The sequence below is a fragment of the Zingiber officinale genome, chromosome 3A (assembly GCF_018446385.1).
Source record: "Zingiber officinale cultivar Zhangliang chromosome 3A, Zo_v1.1, whole genome shotgun sequence".
NCBI classification, from domain to species: domain Eukaryota; kingdom Viridiplantae; phylum Streptophyta; class Magnoliopsida; order Zingiberales; family Zingiberaceae; genus Zingiber; species Zingiber officinale.
Genome location: NC_055990.1, coordinates 160,846,403 through 160,865,560, shown reverse-complemented (window position 1 = coordinate 160,865,560; position 19,158 = coordinate 160,846,403). Strand labels below are relative to the sequence as shown.

The 19,158-nt window shown below is 36.2% G+C and overlaps 2 protein-coding genes across 4 annotated transcripts; both read left to right on the top strand.

Moving 5' to 3' along the window:
* Positions 1-376: 376 nt before the first annotated feature.
* LOC122053133 lies at positions 377-11,373 on the top strand. 3 transcript variants are annotated; one of them, XM_042615034.1, is made up of 15 exons: positions 377-768; positions 863-1,049; positions 1,366-1,438; positions 2,550-2,691; positions 3,374-3,483; positions 5,899-6,030; positions 6,105-6,243; positions 6,313-6,456; positions 7,235-7,395; positions 7,572-7,646; positions 7,790-7,931; positions 8,308-8,577; positions 9,743-9,963; positions 10,180-10,310; positions 10,975-11,373. In XM_042615034.1, the coding sequence occupies exons 1-13, from the start codon at positions 502-504 to the stop codon at positions 9,887-9,889; spliced, it is 1,989 nt and encodes a 662-aa protein (XP_042470968.1). In that variant the 5' UTR covers positions 377-501; the 3' UTR covers positions 9,890-9,963; positions 10,180-10,310; positions 10,975-11,373. The 3 variants fall into 3 exon arrangements, with proteins under 3 accessions (XP_042470968.1, XP_042470967.1, XP_042470966.1); XM_042615033.1 differs by having other exon boundaries at positions 378-768; positions 9,743-10,061; XM_042615032.1 differs by having other exon boundaries at positions 378-768; positions 9,743-10,100.
* A 907-nt stretch (positions 11,374-12,280) lies between these two features.
* LOC122054209 (transcription initiation factor IIF subunit alpha-like) lies at positions 12,281-18,272 on the top strand. The gene is made up of 9 exons (XM_042616015.1): positions 12,281-12,653; positions 12,833-12,988; positions 14,180-14,325; positions 14,563-15,128; positions 15,903-16,015; positions 16,718-16,843; positions 17,217-17,381; positions 17,487-17,663; positions 18,044-18,272. Exons 1-9 carry the CDS (start codon positions 12,483-12,485, stop codon positions 18,131-18,133), a joined length of 1,710 nt encoding a protein of 569 aa, XP_042471949.1. The 5' UTR covers positions 12,281-12,482; the 3' UTR covers positions 18,134-18,272.
* Positions 18,273-19,158: the final 886 nt, after the last annotated feature.

Here is a 19,158-nt window from a genome sequence, read left to right as displayed (position 1 = left end):
TGCAGCAGAGGGACATAGAGGAGCGGAGAGGCGAGGAAGGAGAGCCATAGCCACTTCCAAGTGGATTGGCCGCGAGGATAATAAGAGCACTCTTCCAAGTGCCCGATGCGAGTCGATTTAGCAGTGCGATCCGGATCCAATTCAACTAAAATAACTGACATAATCGGACAATGAACTCACTTTCATTGGACGGTGTTACCGGGCCGGGCACTAGCCCGTTAGCCTATTTACATGTTCACGGATCCACCTCGACTTCCTCACGTAGTTAAGTAGTTTTGAATTTCGTCGGTTTACTCGGTTAAACCGGGAACTACAAAAAGTCAGGTGAGCCAGAATAAATGCCAGATTGCTATTCCGGTTCAACCGGCAACAAGCGAACCGGAGAGCCGAGCGACGGAAGCTTGGCTCGGGTTTTCCAAACTTTTGCCAGTGAACTGAAACACAACTATTCCCCGCTTAACCTAGCAGCGACTTCGTGCGAAGATAGCTAGGACTCTGACGATGTCCATGGCGGATCCCTCCTCCCCAACCGCATTGAAAGGTGCTACCACCTCCGCTGAGGACCAGGAAGATGCTTTCCTACAGTTTGTGGAGTACGCCAGATCTATGCTCTCCTCTAACTTTGACGAGGATACTGATGCCGGAGGCTGCGATGGTGGAGACGCATCTGCTCCTCCTTGGAGCTGGGTCGTCTCGAGAATCCTCAAGTCATGTGTCACATATTCCAGTGGTGTTACCCCTGCCATCCTCCTCTCTGATCTCTTCCAGGTAGTTCACCAATCAAATCCTGCTCTTTCTCTTGATTTTGCCTTTCTACTTTGAATGATGCATTCTGATTTTGTATTGTGTACATGCTGGATAGGCTTGGATCGAGCAGCGGAGATACATGACCTCCAAGAAAAAGCTAGAATGGAAAATTCCACTGGAGAAGAGGCATAAAAGAATGAAGCTACCACATACTGTCACCATTGATTCTATTTATGAGAAGAATTTCCTCTCTCCAAGCAGTGTCATTGAGGCCGTTGTTATAGACACTTTCCTTCTTCCAGGTACAATGATATTGATGTGTTATTCTAGTCACAGCATATAAATTTTCTCCGCACCCTCCTTTTAATAATCATTGTTGGCGTTCATAGAGAATTAAATTATCGCTTAGTTTCTTGGATAATATTTGTTTTGTTTCTTTTTTCTGAATAAATGTATATGCAGAAACTATTAGTGAATCTATTACCTCTTTCTTCAATTTTTCCTAATATTGCTTTTGTATAACCTAGTTATTGCTGGCAAAACAGGCCTTCCATGTAATTCAGATCTTATAGATTTCATACTATGGCACTCATCTCATTTTAATCATATCTTTACTAGGTACAAACATATACTTGCTTAGCTTGGGAGACATGTGGAGCTCATGTACCATTGATCTGTATCTTCACCGTAGGTAAAATTTGTAACACAAGAATAAACAGCCTACTCATTGCCCAATATATGAAGCTAACTTTTGAGCATCCAATTCTTAAGAATGATTTTCAGTATAGGAAGAATTATATGGTTTGAGCTCCAACAAGCGCTATATCTAGTGCTAAACAGAGGGAATGGTTTCCTAAGAATCATTCCCCCCAAATAGTTTATAAAAATATTGAAGGAATGAATAGTTACATCACATTGTGGATTTGACATGTGCTTAGGATAAGCATAACATCATGGTAATTAGCAGATTTCTGTAGATTAGTTTTTCTATTCATTTTGAGAGCATAATATTGATTTATTCTAGTGTTCTCTGCATGGAACGAGTGCTATGTTATACAATGTGTTAAATTTTCCTCCTTGTTTCATGCATGCACTATTTGAACTCTTGCCGACTATATAGCAAACCAATGTGTTAGGTCGGGTATCCTACAAATTGTCAAACCTTGGTGATTAAGTGTTACTTTAATTCGTAGGGGTGGATTTGAATTCTATTCTTCATTTTGTTTTTAATTGGATCATGAAACATATATGTAACTCCTACAATTTAGCTGATATGAAATGGCACCAAAAGAGAGGCAAGCTGGAATCTTTTTTTATGTGGCTGAAACTATCTTTTGCCAGAAAAAAAAGGAAACTGAAAACTCAACTTTCACTTTTCATGTTGATAAGATAGACATTTGGGTTGTAGACTTAATATATAGCAATAACTATCATCTTGTCAAGCCAATAGTTCAATTTTTTGTTTCATTGGCTATAACATCAGGGACTTCTTTTTTTTTTCCTTGAATATATTGATCCATGACAAACCTGATCTTGGCTGAGTCTTTGACAGCAATGACAATCATACATAGGGGTGTTTCTCTGAAATTGTGCCTCTTCTGTTAATCTTCCAATTTGTAGCTATAGTTCTTTTGTTTCATTTCATTTTTTTTCCCCTGAATTTAAGTGCTATTTTTTTCTTCTTTAAAATATTGAATTATTTCTGTAGTTGGTTATCCAACAGATAAGTTTTAAAAAGCAGTCACTTGGTCTACGGCACCACCTAGGTGGCTTTTGAAGTGATGCAAAAAATTTAATTGCAGATATTATGATTTGGTGGAGTTTCAGATTCTGAAGAAAGGCCGTGAGATTTTCCTAACAGGATGTTGTCTTCGAAGTGCTATGGATGGGTCTGGTCATCCTCGCCTTTTGCCTACAGAATATCTCATTGTATTATTGGATGAGGTAATCTTACTAAATCAATTATTTGGTGCCTTTATATTATTTGGTAGATTCTTTGATTCTAGTTTACCATAGTAAGCTAGAGATGGAGTTGTATCTAGACTAGTATTGTTGTATCATTGTTGATTAATTCATTTATCCTATTTTCCCAAGAAAAATTACAAGTAGTGAAATGGATGTGTTGAGGTCACTAAATTACAAGTAGTGAAATGGATGTGTTGAGGTCACTAGCAATTAGTAGTAGCAAAGTTGATTCTGTTTTTTTTTAAAACAAATAATATTATCATCCATGAGTAATTAGACAGCTCTAATAGATAACAGCGAAACAAAATAGTATAGGCCCTAAGAATGCTACCCTATGCAAGATGACAATATTGTAACTTTCCTTAAACTTTTGGACCTCACTTTCAATGATGGCTTAGCAAATGACACAAGTGTTTTTGATATAAGTAAATAAAAAAATGATTGCTACCAAGCATGCAGAAACATGCAATAAAGGTCAAACACAACCCTTGCAACTAGGCTAAAAATGATGTGGAAAAGCAAATTAAGAAAGCTAATAAGAGATATTTAGAAATGCTCAGCCAAGAGGCTCCTCTAGCTAACTCCTGGTTTTAATCAATTAAAAAAATTTTAACATAAATTTTATGTTTTTGATTTGCTGACTGGAACCTAAATTTTGTAGGATCAAGATGAAGATGCACTTTTGCTTGGTGCACAGTTTTGTTCAGACTCTTTCTCATCCATATCAGTTGACGCATTTAAAAATGGCATTTCTTATTCCTTTTATGCAAGGCAAGTCATTCTGTCACTGAACAGTTTATTAGTTTTTTTTTCTTGTACTAGTTAACTAAACCTCTCACCAATACTCTGGTAGCCTTTTTATTTTGTTGTTTTCTCAATAAAACCTAAGATCATAAGATATTACCATTGTCATATTAATGGATTTTTTAGTTATATTTATATATATATATAAGATATTACCATTGTCATATTATGGATCTTTAAATTAACTTTTAAGGCCAAATTATACTCACACCCCTTTAGTTTGCCAATATTCCATGTGCCACTTTTTTTACTTCTGAAATATCCACATTAGTTCATAATTGACTTTTTAAATCACATTTAAAATAAACTACATTTTATTGCACCTAATAATACATCTATTAACTTATATTAGATTAGATTGAGTTAGTCATATTCAACTAAAGTGGTAGAGAAATATGGAGGTACATGCAAGCAAGTATTATAGGGGTTGTATATTTAATTATCAATAACTTATACCAATTTAGATTAATTTAGACATTTTGTATACTAAATTGGAGTTTGTAGAAAAAGTATGAAATTATGAATACATGGAATATAGTATGCCAAATATGCGCACATATTTTATCTAATGCCAACATAATTTAATAAAAAGTGCCTTATTATGAATACACTGTATATAGTATGCTATAGTTTCTTATCATAATCTAGGTGAGTCAGGCGTAGATTTTGATCCAACCAAAAGACATTCTATTGCGAGACATTTCTTGTTTAAAGATTCACCTAATGGATTATTATTATTATTATTATTATTAATTTTAATTTAAATAAAATCGAAATAAAAAAAATAATAATACTTGGATTCCATTAGGTGAATCTTTAAACAAGAAATGTCTCACAATTGTAGAATGTCTTTTGGTTTGATCAAAATCTATGCTTGATGCGCCTTGATTATGATAAGAAACTCCATATAAAAGTAATTATGAAAATATGTCCTGAATGTAATAGAATTTATAGTTTTTATTAAAGGTGTCAATTCGGGTGGGTTGGGTGGGTTCGGGTAGGGTTGAAGCAAAGATTTTACAAAAAAAATCCCTACCCGAATCCGATCCGAACTCAAACCCGAACATAATCCGAAAACCCTAAACCCGAACCTGGATAACCCGAATAACTTGAATAAAAAAGTCTTTGTTTCACTATTTTGATATTTCCCCAATAATTCTTCACTTTTATCTCAATACTTCATCATTATCATACTAACATTGATATTAATATACATAAAAACATCTTAGTTTTCAAAATAAATTTTGATTTAATTTCAAAAAACCCACTAAACCCTAAATTCAGGGCAATCCCACAACAACCCAAACCGACATGAACCCGAAAACCCCCAACCTGATCCTGATAATTTTCGGATCAGGTTGGTGGGTCGGTTCATTTTCAACACCCCTAGTTTTTATGATCCTTTGTAACTTTTCATTCTATTGGAAATATATGAAAAGTCTGTCATGGTTATGTTTCCTTTGGTGTTAAGACTTAAGATAGAGAATCAAGATCCATTTTATAGTGCTGCTTGAGCTAAGAGTCACAGTCCACCAAATTTGAAGTTCAAGAGAAGCTCTTGATCCACTCTTTGGTCCACCCTCTTGGCTCATGGTGTGGCCTATGGGGTTCTTCCTTAAGAACATTGTAGATATTTCTCTAAATCTTCTTATCATAAAAATATCTAGATATTTTGTAAGGACTTTCTAGACATGCAATCTATACTGTTAGATTAAATTGATTCTAACAGGACTTATCAAATCTATGATGAGGCTATAAATATCTTCTTTCACTTGTAAATTTTCCCTTCATTTGTAAATTTTACTTAACTCAAGAATAATAAGCACCCTCATTACAAATTTCTCAAGCCCTCTCAATCTCAGCTTCTCTTGTGTGGGTCTATAGCGAATTAGGCTTACTTACAATTTTATAGGAATAAGTTGTCTAAGTGTCAGTATTCCGAGTGAGTACTGCTAAAGTCAAGCCTGGACATAATGATCTTCATGGACTCCAAAGCGACTTATCAGATCTATGATGAGGCTAACTGGATTCTGTTGATTGAAATAAGTTGGATTTCATTATTGGATAATTATTTCATATAAGGGAATATATATTGCATAGACAGGAGCAATCATCATACTTTTAACTTTTATAATTAAAAGAAAATCAGCTATACCTAGAGCTTCCATCAAAATTTGGACTTTTGGTTTATATTTTTTGAATTGATTATTTTGGAAATTCTTTCAAGTTTATTCTCCATGCTAATATATTATATGAAGCTTGCCAAGCTCAAATTGTTTTTGTGATGTTTTTTATTCTATGAATATTTGAAGATGAAATATAAGGTTGTCACCAAACAATCTCATATTATATTTCAAATGCTCTTTCTTCCTTCCTTTTCAGAATTTGTTCAATTGGTTCCTTGGAAAGTTTTAGAGGTGTGGAGAGGAAAGGGGTCACTTTAGTTGATAGTGAAGGTGTCAAGATAAGGTTTGTGTTATGGGGTGATCAAGTTCTCCTTGCCAATGTTCTTAGGTAAACAGTTTGCTAAATTTGGTCATTATGGTGTACTTGTGTAGCATTCACCAACATTTTTAGAAAATTTTCAGTCCCGGAAGTATGCTTGCTTTAGACAAACCTTTTATTGCTCACATTGACGACGCCAACATTACCAGTCAAGAATTATGTCTTGAATTTGGAAGTGCCACTCGGATATATATGGTTCCATTCACGCAACAGGAGGAACAAGTAGGTTATACTTATGAAATATGCCAATCATGTTTCTTGGTTTTGATGATTTGTCATCTAATATACTAGGTACTAATTTCTTCCACACAACTGAGGAGTCCAGGGCCGAAATTGTCAAGCACATTATGTCAAAACCAAGGGCTTAACATTTCTCAAGTTATGCTACCACTAGATTCACAAGGGTCAGTTGACTTCAAGAACTATCCTCTTCAAGTATGTATCCTTTCTTAGCTTTTAGTGCTTATGTATTTCTGTGCCACTACTTAAATTACTGGAAGCCCTGTACATGCATGATGATGCAAATTCTGATTGAGTTCTGAGTATAAGGTTTACAAAATGACCTTGAGAATATGCAATTAAATGCTTAATATTATACCATGTTGTCACAGATGGTTGGTGAACAACAATTTTCTGTTATATGCCTATCATAGTTAGTAAGCTACACACTTTCTGATTTATGATTGTCATGCCTTCGTCACTAAGCTGATGTTGTTTCTCCTTCATTTTATCATATCTTTCTCAAATTGCCTGATTCTACCAGTAGATCACTTGTTCAATTGCATTATTTTGTGTTCCGCTAGGAGAAATATAATTTTTGACATAGCCAAATTTACAAAGATCATACAAATGAACCATTGGACAGAAGTTACATTTGGCCACTACTATACATAAATGATCCTATTATCTAATGAACTATTTGCATGGCGCAATATGGTATAACAATGTCAAATTTGGAAATGAATCTTGCTAGTTTTCGAAATCAAATTTCACATTTACTCTAAAGTCTAAATTCCCTTTATATCGTGGATGAAAAAGAATCTTTTAGCAAATGATAGATATTTTTTTCACAATTGTTCCCTTTTGGAAATCATGTTTTTTGCTCAATGTAAGCATAATTTATCTAAAATATTGTTCTGTCTTTAGCAAATGATATTTTCTTTGTTCATCAGTATTTTTTTTTTCTTAATTAGCGTCATTGTGACTACTGCAGTTACTTGTCGTTGACCTCCGAGATAAAATGACTGGGGTCAGTATCTATGGTGTTGTTAGATACATTCATAGGGAAGTAAACAGCTTAGATACTATATTCAGAGTAAAGCTTGAAGATACAACTGGAGCAATTGTGGCAAAACTGCACTTTGTTAGATCTTGGTGACTATCCTTAAACAAAGTCGTTCTCATTTATCTTAATTAATTAAAGATTCTATGCTTTTTTCAGCTGACTTCAGATCACTAGTTATTCCTGCGTTAGAAATGCTAAGATCTGTTTGTTTCATTTAATTTTCAATTTCTATATCGCATTATAATTTAACACTCATTTTTTTCAGGTCACTTGGACATCTTGGAATAGGTCATTCAGTATTCATCTCAGGCTTGACTTGTTCTTTGAATGCAGACAAGAAGTGAGAACTCCAATAGTTTCTGTAGTTATTTTTATCCATTCATGCTTACTTTTTCCATGAAAGATCAAGTGATGCTTATCTTGAACATATATTCTCAATCAAGTATCATCTTTTTGGGCAATCAGTTTTTTTTCCTTTTTCAGGCTGGAAGTATCATGGTTTGAGAAGGATGTAGGGAATACTTTAGTAAACCTAAGCTGCTTGCCAGCATTATTGAACTCATCGTGCCTTCACAAGTCATCTTGTATAGCTGATATCTCTAAATTGACTGAGACAAAGACACATGTAAGTATCTATAACCTTTTGTTTCATGCTTTACATTAAACTTTCACAGATTTAAATTCTTGTTCTGTTTTTAATATTAGTTTAGAAGATTATGTTGAAGAATGTCTTACAAGAAGCTGAAAGTATTTGATAATTTTTGTTCAAGTGGAAGTTTCTTTTTGCTGATTCTTGGATGCTTACTTGACTGCTACCATGTTTCTTCATTATTGTGTAGAGTATGTATCTCGAGTTTAGGCAGTTGGGTTACTTAAGGGATGTTTTGTGAAGTGTCATGAAGCTCTGTTAGACTTAAAGTTTGACTATGTATATATTCTTGTTATTAATTTTCTTCTTTCAAGATTTGAATGATATTTGCTGATTGGTCTTTTATTGGCAGATATGTCGCACCAGTGTTGTCAGTATTGAGCATCATGATGTTTGCTTGATAAAATCTCATGCCATTTGTGGATATCCTGTGAGAGAGTCATCAGATGGATCCTTGATTTGTAGTTTCTGTCACTTGGAATGTGATGGTGAAATTCTTGATAACTTTCAATTGAAAGTAACACTAGGTGATGAAACTGGTCGGTTGTGTGTATGGTGTACATGCCAAACTGCTACAGAGTTGCTGCAGATCACCCCAGATGAATATATTCAGCTACCTGTGGTATAATCTGTTAATTCAGCAAATATTTTTATCAGCTGTCTTGGAAGTATTCTATTTGTTAGGTTTTTTTGGTGGCATTGGCATACACCTTATCATTGTCCATAAGAAAGAGGATTTAAACTTTAGAAAGCAGAAGGAAACTAACTTTTCAGAACAATACATTGAGATCATCTTGCAAAATTCATTTTCCAATTTAATTTAAATTTAAATATAGCCTTGCATAGAGAGTTCAATTAAGGAGTATGATCTATGTAGCTGACCCTATAACTGGAACTGTGATCTAAAACATATGCATTGCGCCCCTTATGACATCAATGTTAATTAGATGCCTACTTGCCTGCCAATCAACATCTATCAAAGGGAATGCTCTCTAGGCTCAGTGCATTGTTGGTTGATCATGCTAGCCTTGAATGAAGTAAAAGGTGATTTCCCTCATTCCGAGCGCCCCTCATCGCCGGCCCCACAATGAAATGGAGGGAGTTAAATCACGGTAGTAAGCGGCTTTAGGTGGGAGGACATTTGATCCTCAGGGGAATGAATCCCATGGGAATCGAACCTTGCCCAATGAAACAACTTTGCCACTTGAGTACTAACTCGGCTACACCTGTTGGGGCAAAAATTACATTAAAACTCGGCTACACCTATGGTTGATCATGCTATCCTGAATTATATAACATTTGCAGCGTCTGTTTATTCATGGATGATTTTGATAAATATATGTGGACAAACCTTTAGGATTCATGCTCTCAATGGCTCCTCAATGATCTGAAAGTTAAATTCGGAAAGACTTTCTTGAGCATTTGCCATCCAGTGTTGCTGCACTATGAGATGCTGGTAGCATAGATTTGTTTGATTTGCTAGTTACCATGTATCTTACCACTCGACTAGCAGTTTCTAGGAGTATCATTTTTGTAAAATTATCATGCAGGAGAGTTCCAGCTGGAAGATATTCTATCACTAGTACTTGTTTATTTTCTACCTTTTCATTATGTTTATTATTAACAATAGTCGCAAAAACTTATCACTGTCCTCAATTTCAGAATACACATCATATTACTGGTTACTTTGTGCTAGCCTATATCACTTGTATTCTTTTTGTTCGTGTCATGGTAATTAGCCTTGTCTCTATTCGTAGTTGATGTGATATGATCTCTGCAATGTGTAGGTTGAACAGGCTATGTACCTTTGCACACTGACAGGTGAGAGGCTCATTGTTGCTGTCGTAAATTGCAGAAGGGACACCAATGGGTCTTCTGTAGATCTGCATGGTGATGTGATCTTTGAGGTGGTACGAGCTCAAAAATGTGAATGAGATGTCGCTGCTAATCATCGATAATAGATTAGTGAAAAGTGTAAATGGTTATGAAATGTAGCTGTGCCCTTGGGGTGAGTTCTTGCCTCTAAACTCTGTTACTTGGATGGCAAATATGAAGGGGAGAAGGGAAAATGACATCAAAGATGCAATCAATGATGGAGCTACATATGTAATTTTGTGTCTCTCTGTCTCCTAACTTTCCATCCAAGTAAATAGACCCCAAGTGATGCTTATTAATTATCCTATGACACCCTAGTTTCTCAGTTTTTTGCGGTCTTTTATTGCAGAGTGCATCATCAGAGCAAGCTGAGGTATCCGGCCGTTCTGCCATGGATTCTTTGCTATCTGAAATAAGTTATATTACGTGACTTGCTGGTGTTGGTAGACAGTGGGAAAATGCATAGAACTAGTCAGCAAGGTATGCTCACCATCAATCTAGAGGATTGCAAATGTGTGCCATGGATTGAAGTTCTCACTGATGTTTTTGCAGTAGTATTTATGTCGACTCAGTTTTTTCCTGACAACGATCGAGTAATTTTGTATGGTGCACTATGTATAGGGTTCTGTAAACTTGCAGAAGTCAACTTCTGCGGATTGGTTGTAGCATTTATTTAAAACGGATGGAGGTGCTGGCATAGAGCTCGTATGGAATCTATATTGCACTCCAACAACATTTAAAAGACTAACTATTAAGTTATATTTAGTCGATTGATTTAAATAAACATAAGTGGGCTGCCGCCTGGTATACATCCTGGTCAACGTTACAGCATCAAGTAGGGGTTATAGTTTTCCCTTCTGAAGGGTTCTTCAGCTCTCTGCTCCATCATTTCATTTCTCCATCTAAAAATCTGGGTGATATTACTTATCTCCAATCTCCTCTGTTTTTCCGGTGAAGCACTGCCAATCATAATTAGGGTTTATATGCTCTCATGCAAGATGTGAACTGCAGTTGGATTCTTGCCCTTGAATTCTTTGTTTTTGTATCCTTGCTGGATTTCTCCACTCTTTGGCACTTCATATTGTTTGTACTCTCAAGTCTAGTGTGTTTCATTATTAACATAATTTCATCTCATGCCTTGCAGCAATTCAGCAACCGATGGCAGGAAAGGTTGTTCATCCAGCCCTGAAGAGACCGAACGTTGTAAGAGAATTTGCTGTCAGCATGGCTCTTGGTGTGCTTGTAGGTGGCATATGGAAATGAACCAGTGGAATAACCAGGGGAAGAATAGGGCATTCTACCGACATGCTTGACAAGGGTGAGATCAATGTCGTGGTTGATGAGGAAGAACCTACTGTTGCTAGTGTGGTTTGCTGGCCAACTTGCTAGTCCATTTGAATTAATTGCAGAAGAAGCATGAAGCATGAAGCATGAAGCATGCAGCGTTTAGTTATCAAACTGAACTGAATGGTTGTCCACTTCGAAGCAATATAAATCCTCTGTTGTTTGTAGGCAAAAATCATTTCCTTTTTTCGTACTTTCATTTCATTAGCTTCAATGCATCTTTTGCATGTCAGCCTCATTAAACGAGCAAAAGCGCCTTACAAATTAACGGCTGGTAATTGTCCAAGTTACTTGCACATGTCATGGCAATCCCAACACACTCTCAAGCTCTTCGCGATCCTGATGCCGACGCCTTCATCCAGCATCAATCAACCCAAATGCAGTGGCCAACCTCTCCCTGTGCCAGCGTCGAGCATCCTCTTCAACATCGGGCATCACCTCATTTGTGTTGGAAGCATACCCAGCTAATCCCAACAAAGAAGTCTTGGACCTTGCCGCCGACCTCCATTGCATTGCAGCCTGGCTCGTTCCGTACGCCCTTTGATCCATTGACTCGACTCATTCGCATCGTAACTCCTTTTCAGCTCATTCCTCGACTCCACCTCCACTAGCTTTCTCATAGCATACTTGCCAACTCGATTTTCCTATGAATTCGGTAGCCACACAGCGAGGCCTTCCTATGAATTCGGTTGCAGCTTCTCTCTCGATCGACCGACTGACCTGCGAGCGCCCGGCGATCATGGGCATAGCCTCGAACTGTTCTCAGACGTCATCAATCACACCGGATCGGCCCTAGGCTACTACAGAGGTATTTAAACAGCCAATTAAAAAATTACCAGAGGCACATCGTCGAACCGTTCGCAGGCGAAGTATTTAGACAACAAATTAAAAATACCAGACGTAAAATGATAATTTTATAACTATGGAGGGCATTTCTAAAAAGTCTGCAAATTATAGGTGCTAAAATAAAATAATCTCTTGATTCTGATTCGAAAATTGAGCGAGAACAACCAAAACCAGTTTAACGAATCGGTTTTTTTTTTTTTTTTGGAAATTTTCGCGTCCGGCATCAGATCTTTCCCCTATAAATACAGCAACCTCTCTGACCTCTCCTCTGCTTCAAAGTCTTTCCGGTTCTACTGTCTCCTTGGTCGAGCAGGCCTCTTTCTTTGCTGAATTCTTCCGAGCCGACCTCCAATCAGGCGGTCAGGGTGGGTTTTTGTTCTTTCTCAACAACCAACAAGATTAGCGATCTTGAAGAGAGCCGAGCCCGGCTCCGTCTTTCTTTCTTTCCTTCAGCTTGCTGCCATGAGTCTCGATTTGGTGCTGAGGCCGTGCTGCGACCGGTGTCACTCGACGTCTGACCTCTATGGGAGCAATTGCAAGCACATGACGCTGTGTCTCGAATGCGGCAAGGGCATGGCGGCAAATCGCGGCCGCTGCCGTCTATGTAGCGCCTTGATTACTAAATTGATCCAGGTGAGGGTTTGATCCTTTTTAGGACCCAATTTTTTGTTTTTCGGATTCTCTCGGTTCTCAGCGAGTACGAAGATTAGCTCCTTAGAGAATAACTAAGTGCTTTCTGATTATTACTTTTCACTGGTTGATTGCGTGCTCCCTCTTTCTTCAATCGTAACTTTTTGTCTTCTCCTACTTAGGAGTACAACGTACAGGCAATGGCCAACACTGATGAGGATTTCCATATTGGAAGGTTCCCCTCTGGCTTGCCTCCATTTTCAAAGAATAGTGCAGAAAATAGGTGGTCTCTTGACACAGAAGGTCTTCAAGAACGTCAACTAACTGACATTTTGGAGGTATGTTTATGCATCACCAGGCCTTTTCTCCCTACTTGGCTTGGTTATTTCTTCTTGTTCTTGAAAATGTGTATTACTGCTGTTTGATGGATAGCGTAAAGCAATCATGGTCAAGGAGCCTAAGTATCGATTCTAATTGTCTTAAGTCCTTGGTCCTAGTTTATTTTCTTTGGTATTTGTAGACTAGGTTTTTATTGTCTCTTAGTCAAAATGATTTTCTAATCTAAATATTTAACAATTAAAATTGAACATTTGGAAAACCACATATGCAGCTATACCTAGTTATTGACTATACTATTCAATCAGTTTGGTTAAGCATGAAATTATATGTATATTTATATCCACTAAATAGCCATGAAGGCACAGCACCAATGCAACTGGAGAGTGCATAGAGGCATGCTAGCCGAAGTATATTAAAGCACCGAATATGAGATCAAGAAAATCTACGCAGTGCTTATTGGAAAAAAAAAATCCTTATAGGAAATTCTGTGTCTTTCGACTTCATTGATTTACCCTTTATGCTTATTTCACTTCCAGAGAAAATGAACCCTCTTATATAGTCAACCCGAACTCTCCTCTCCTCTTCTTTCCTTTTTCCATTCTAATCCAAGGAGAGTTTATATCCGTTGCTTTTGCTTATGGTATTTAATAGCTTACACACAGGTACTAAGAAGATGAAGTAGAACAGAGCCCGTGCAGTTAGTAGTTGCTATCTATGTCATTCTTTTAGTAGTTTGTCAATGATCTTGCATTGTCATATTATGTGGTTAACTTATCTATCTACCTATACATACTCTACTATAAGATCATGAAGCCATTCTACTATGCATCTATGCTGGTCAAGTGCATCCAACATTTTGAGACTTCTCTCTTTTAGACATTCTTCTGGTTTGGCATAATATATGCAGTATAGTTAAAAAACTAGATTTACTTACATATATGTCAGTGTCATTGTTTGGTGGGATCTAGTGTAAGATAATGACATGAGAGAAGTTAAGACAGTTTATCACATTTGTTTTGGATCTCTTAGTTCTTTCATTGGACTACTGTGAATGAAGTCTCTGAATGAGATTCTAGATTTGCACATTACACCTTTAAGTTTGTCTAATATTTTTGATAATTTTTGTCTTATTCCTATGGGATACTATTATTTTCTTGATATGGAATTTCATTGTAATTGTGCATGAGAAGAACGAGAATAAACCATGGATATTGGAAGATGAGACTGGCCATCATCAGTATCAGGGTCAAGTGGAGGGCCCACAATCTTCGACTGCTACTCGTTATCTGTTAAAGGTGCATGGGAGGGATTGTTTTGCTGTTCCAGATGGCTCCAGGTATGAGTCGTAGGATGATTTGTTTAGTTCTCTTTCATCTTCTTGACTTTTCTCAGTTACCATTTTTCTTTCTTTTTTTGGTTAGTTTAACTTCTTTTGTAAGTTAAATTACATCACATTGTTCATTTGCTTGGTCTGCCCTTATCCCACGCCAACTACTGCATTCAAAGTGGATTTTTAGAACATGCTTGGTGGTCCCTACTCAGATGAAACTTGGGAATTTGTATGTATTTATAGGTACAATTTCAGAAAAATTGCACAAGGCAAGCAACTTACTTTGGAAGAGGCTGAAGAAATAATGAATAAAAGGAGGCACAATGCAACTGGACATGGGAGGTGGATGATGAAGACGGCAACTAGTGGTGCTGCTTCTTTTCGTGAAGTAAAGAAGAACGAAGGTATAAGCCAAGCTGAGGCTGACGAAGGCAGTCAAGTAAAGACATGGAAGAGCAATGATGAAGGAGATCATTCTGACAAGGGTGATGAAGATGAGGAAGAATGGGAAACAAGAAAGAACAGGTTCGCACGTAACAAATTGGGTGTTGATGATGATGAAGGAGATCATTCTGACAAGGGTGATGAAGATGAGGAAGAATGGGAAACAAGAAAGAACAGGTTCGCAGGTAACAAATTGGGTGTTGATGATGATGAAGGACATCATTCTGACAAGGGTGATGAAGATGAGAAAGAATGGGAAACAAGAAAGAACAGGTTCGCACGTGACAAATTGGGTGTTGATGATGATGAAGAAGGTGGTAAAGGAGGTGATTTTAATCTAGATGATGACGACGACATCGAAAAAGGTGGGTCATAGTATGGTGATTTCTGGTTTGTTTTGTTGCTTGTGATTTTAGTAGATGCCACTTCATACTTTCTAATTTATGAGGTTGAGAAGATGTTATAGACTTATAGTTGTGCTTTTGGTTATAGTGAGACTTAAAATATATTTCTTCTCTCTTGTCATTTACTTTTTGTGGTTACAATATTGGGTATCATATCATGAATATAAGGTATCATAGAATCTGAGATTGTTCATTTAACAAACAAATCAAGGTGAGGGTAGTCTCAAGTAAACTTGTGATGAAGAAATGCTTGGACCAAGTCGGACTCTGATTAGTAATTACAGATTATTTCATCCAACATATATTCTTAGGCGTTCAATAGTTATAAAGGTTACATCGAATCCACACCTCTTTGCCTTATATCCAACATGAATCAGTATGGCTCCCATGTACCTAATGCTTTTGAAAATTCTTCAAGTAGCAAGTCTTTCATAACTAGTAAGACTTTCATTACCTGGAATTGATTGCCTTCTGATGACACTTTTAACTCACAATGAAGATCAGCTTTTTTACTACTTATCCTTGATGTGATGATGATATCTTATCTCCTTGGCTCCAGCTTATGCTGATTATCACACATTTAAATTTGCTAGAGTTTATAAAATTTCTTTCTAAAAAAGCTGTATATTGGTGCCTGTCAGTATCACCCAATGCTATTGAATACCCAATATCATTGAATATGTTGATTTATACTTGGTCATTCCTGAAGTTAGTGCTGAAGTTTTGCATCTTTAGGTGATGACTGGGAACACGAACAGACCTTCACAGATGATGATGAAGCTGTTGGTATTGATCCAGGGGAACAAGAGGAATTAGATCCTATTCCTACTCCACCTGAAATTAAGCAGGTATATTATGTAAAATATTTTGAAAAAGAAAGTTATGGTCTTTGATCTAGTATGCATTGTTCTCATGGAATATTGGATCCTTTTATATGAATCTTTAGATTTCATAAATGATAAGCGCATAGTATTATGTCCGGATTGGGCAAGGGTCGAATCCCAGGGATATTATCACCTGCATACACCTTGCCATGCGCTTCCCCATGTGCTCACGTTGAACCTCCCTCCATATGACGTGGGGCCATTAATGTGGCGGTTCCTCATTTTTTTTGTGTTTTTTTTGATGAGATATTTTGCTGCTATTGTGTATAAATTACCACTTCACCTGAAATCTTGCTGCTTTAATGATTTGAACTTGTTAATGTACTTCGATCCTTGTTGTTGTATATACTCTTTGCTCTCTTAATGCTTCACAGATCAGCATTCAGTCTGACATAATGCTGCAGCCATGATATTGGTCGTTCATTTTACTTTTATTTATTTTCATTTTTGTTAGATTAGGTCTGATAATCCTAGTTGTATTTTTGTATACGTGCCCCATACATGCATGCACAAAAGGCCATGCAATTGGTGTTTTTACTTGTTTAGTATAGTTAAGAAGCTCGTATTCCTTGCTTTTCATTAACTTAGATGCACATATCCTATTTGTTGATGGTATAGGAAATTCTCTGGAGAATTACACTGGTTTTCTGTTTGGAATGTTCTCAGGATGAGGAAGATGAAGATGAAGAAAATTGTACACTGAGTAAATCAGGGAAGGAAATGAAACAACTGCTTATAAAAGCTGCTATATTAAATGAATTCAAGGGTGAGGAGGAGGAAGAAGATGAGGATGTAAGTGCAGTTCTCTTAATCCACTTGCAATTTATATTCAAACACATGTAATTTGACAAGATTTTTTATGTAAAGGTCAATAGTTAGAACTTGGTGAAGTTGTTTTTGCATGCATTGCTAACTGATTTGCATGATATATTATTAATAGTTGACAACCTACTTGGATACTTGAATCACTGTGTTAGTAGCTAACTTTTTTCTCAATTCAAATATCCGAATCTACTCATTCTAGCCCTCTGGCTGTTCTTTCAATCGCTAGGAAATTGTAAGATATTTATCGACTTTGATTCACTATTAACATAGATTAATGCTATTGAAGTTGGATTATGCTATTGTTCAGAGTCGAATTCTTGAGATCATCTTTAATGTCTAGGATGATAAAGATGCTCCTAAGGATGAACCAGCAGAAACTAGTCCCACTAATGCAGCACAGCCCTCTGGATCTGGCTGCTCCACTCCTGCTGAATCAAAAGCAAAGAGCGAACACAGTAGTGACGATGAGAACAGAAATGATTCTCTACCCGTGAAGACGGAAAATGTATGCATTTAATTCTACGCCTGAGTTTTCTTCTATGATTCTTGTGATCCTAGCATTTATTCTTACCAACTATTTGTTGCTCTTTTTTTTTTTTTTTTTTGGCAGACAATTGTTAAAGCTGAGGCTGTTATGAATTCATATAAACCTAGTGTGTCGACTAAACCACCATCTACAGCAGCAGTTACTGAGGAGGATATTAGAGCTGCTGTTATTGTTGCTGGTGAACCTGTGAAGTTACGGGATTTAGCTGCAAAATTCAAACCCAGAGTGAAAACTTCAGAGGTACTTTGCATTCTGTTTCTTAAAAGCAGCTACTTAACTTGCTGTAAACACATTAAAATTCACACTAGCAATTTTGAATCTAGAATGAGTATAATGCTTTGAAGGCATCAAAATTAAGAGACGAATTGATCATGCATTACTTAACTTGCTACTTAACTTCAGAGCTGTTATTGTTCCAAGTGACCTACACTTCCAAGCATTGAAGATAATGCTTAGAAAGCATCAAAATTAAGAACTCTGCTTCAGTTTTGTGTAATCATGCATTATTTATCTATAATACTGTGATAACTATGGCATCAGCCAACTTCTGGAAACTAGTAACAAAAACCTTCTCTTTGCTAAACTAATCAATTGGCGTTTTCATTCTCTTATGTTTACAGGAAAGGCACGCCTTTGCTGAGATTCTCAAGAGAATATCCAAGTTACGGAAGGTCAATGGTCATATCTACATTGTGCTTAGAGACAAGTAGTTCTGTATTCCATGGCTCAAGCAGAATAGTACACAATGAAGCATCGAAAAATCTTTAGATAGCGCGGTAGTATGAGACGAATTGATCATTTCTGGTTTGCATACCGAGTAGTATAGCTCTTTTTATTTGACTTGTTATATGTTTTTTAGACGATTTACCAAAAGGTATATGTAGATTTCCGAATTAACCAAAAGCACACACTACTTTACTATTTTACTCCTCACAAGTCTAATTTTTTCTGCTTCTCTTTACTCTGTCATATTTTTTTTCTTTTCTTTTTTCTCTCCTATGCATGCAACATCTTTTATCTTTCCTCCCCTGACCTCCTCTCTCCTCATAGAGAACTATTTTTCCTAACTTCCTTACACCCTCCCCTCCCGGTCTACATTGATTTTTTACCCTTCTCCTTCTTCTCCTGCCCACGTTATTTTAAAAAGTTTTGTTTTTAAGTTTTGTTTTTTTTAAAAGTTTTTATTGGTTTTAATTTTTTTTTGTTAATCATTTTTTTATTTTTTTATCAATTTGTTTATCAATTTTATTCTTTTTGAATAATTTTTTATTATATGTTTGTAATTTTTATTTATTTTTTATGGTAGATTTTAGGAGTTATTATTTGTAAAAAATTTAAAAATATAAAAATATGGACCAAAATAAAAATTATATATATAAAACTAACAAAAATATTAACAAGAAATGATAAACATATTTATAGTTTACAAATAAATATTTTTTTTCAAATGAAGAGTACATGTAATAATATAAAAAAAATACACAAAAATATATAAAAATAGAAATTTTAATCAATATTGCTTTCAAATTTTGCTCCCGATGCGTTTAATGATATACTTATTATTTCGTACCATAAATGAACATGTGTCCTATAACGAATGACCCATCTTTTAACTTCGTACGATGAATGTTGTCACTACCACGTTGGAATGAGTGGCACAGGGTAATGAGGATGTAAGAAAACTTACATGAAGTGATTACCAACATGAGCAATAGCTATTTCTCGACGCTCCTAG

Excerpts from the sequence above, each read along its gene's own strand:
- LOC122053133 (XM_042615034.1), top strand. The coding sequence starts at position 502 with ATGTCCATGGCGGATCCCTCCTCCCCAACCGCATTGAAAGGTGCTACC. Across the intron at positions 1,439-2,549 it reads GATCTGTATCTTCACCGTAG|ATATTATGATTTGGTGGAGT; the intron begins GTAAAATTTGTA and ends ATTTAATTGCAG. Across the intron at positions 6,244-6,312 it reads TCACGCAACAGGAGGAACAA|GTACTAATTTCTTCCACACA; the intron begins GTAGGTTATACT and ends CTAATATACTAG.
- LOC122054209 (XM_042616015.1), top strand. The coding sequence starts at position 12,483 with ATGAGTCTCGATTTGGTGCTGAGGCCGTGCTGCGACCGGTGTCACTCG. Across the intron at positions 12,654-12,832 it reads TGATTACTAAATTGATCCAG|GAGTACAACGTACAGGCAAT; the intron begins GTGAGGGTTTGA and ends TCTCCTACTTAG. Across the intron at positions 12,989-14,179 it reads AACTAACTGACATTTTGGAG|AACGAGAATAAACCATGGAT; the intron begins GTATGTTTATGC and ends GTGCATGAGAAG.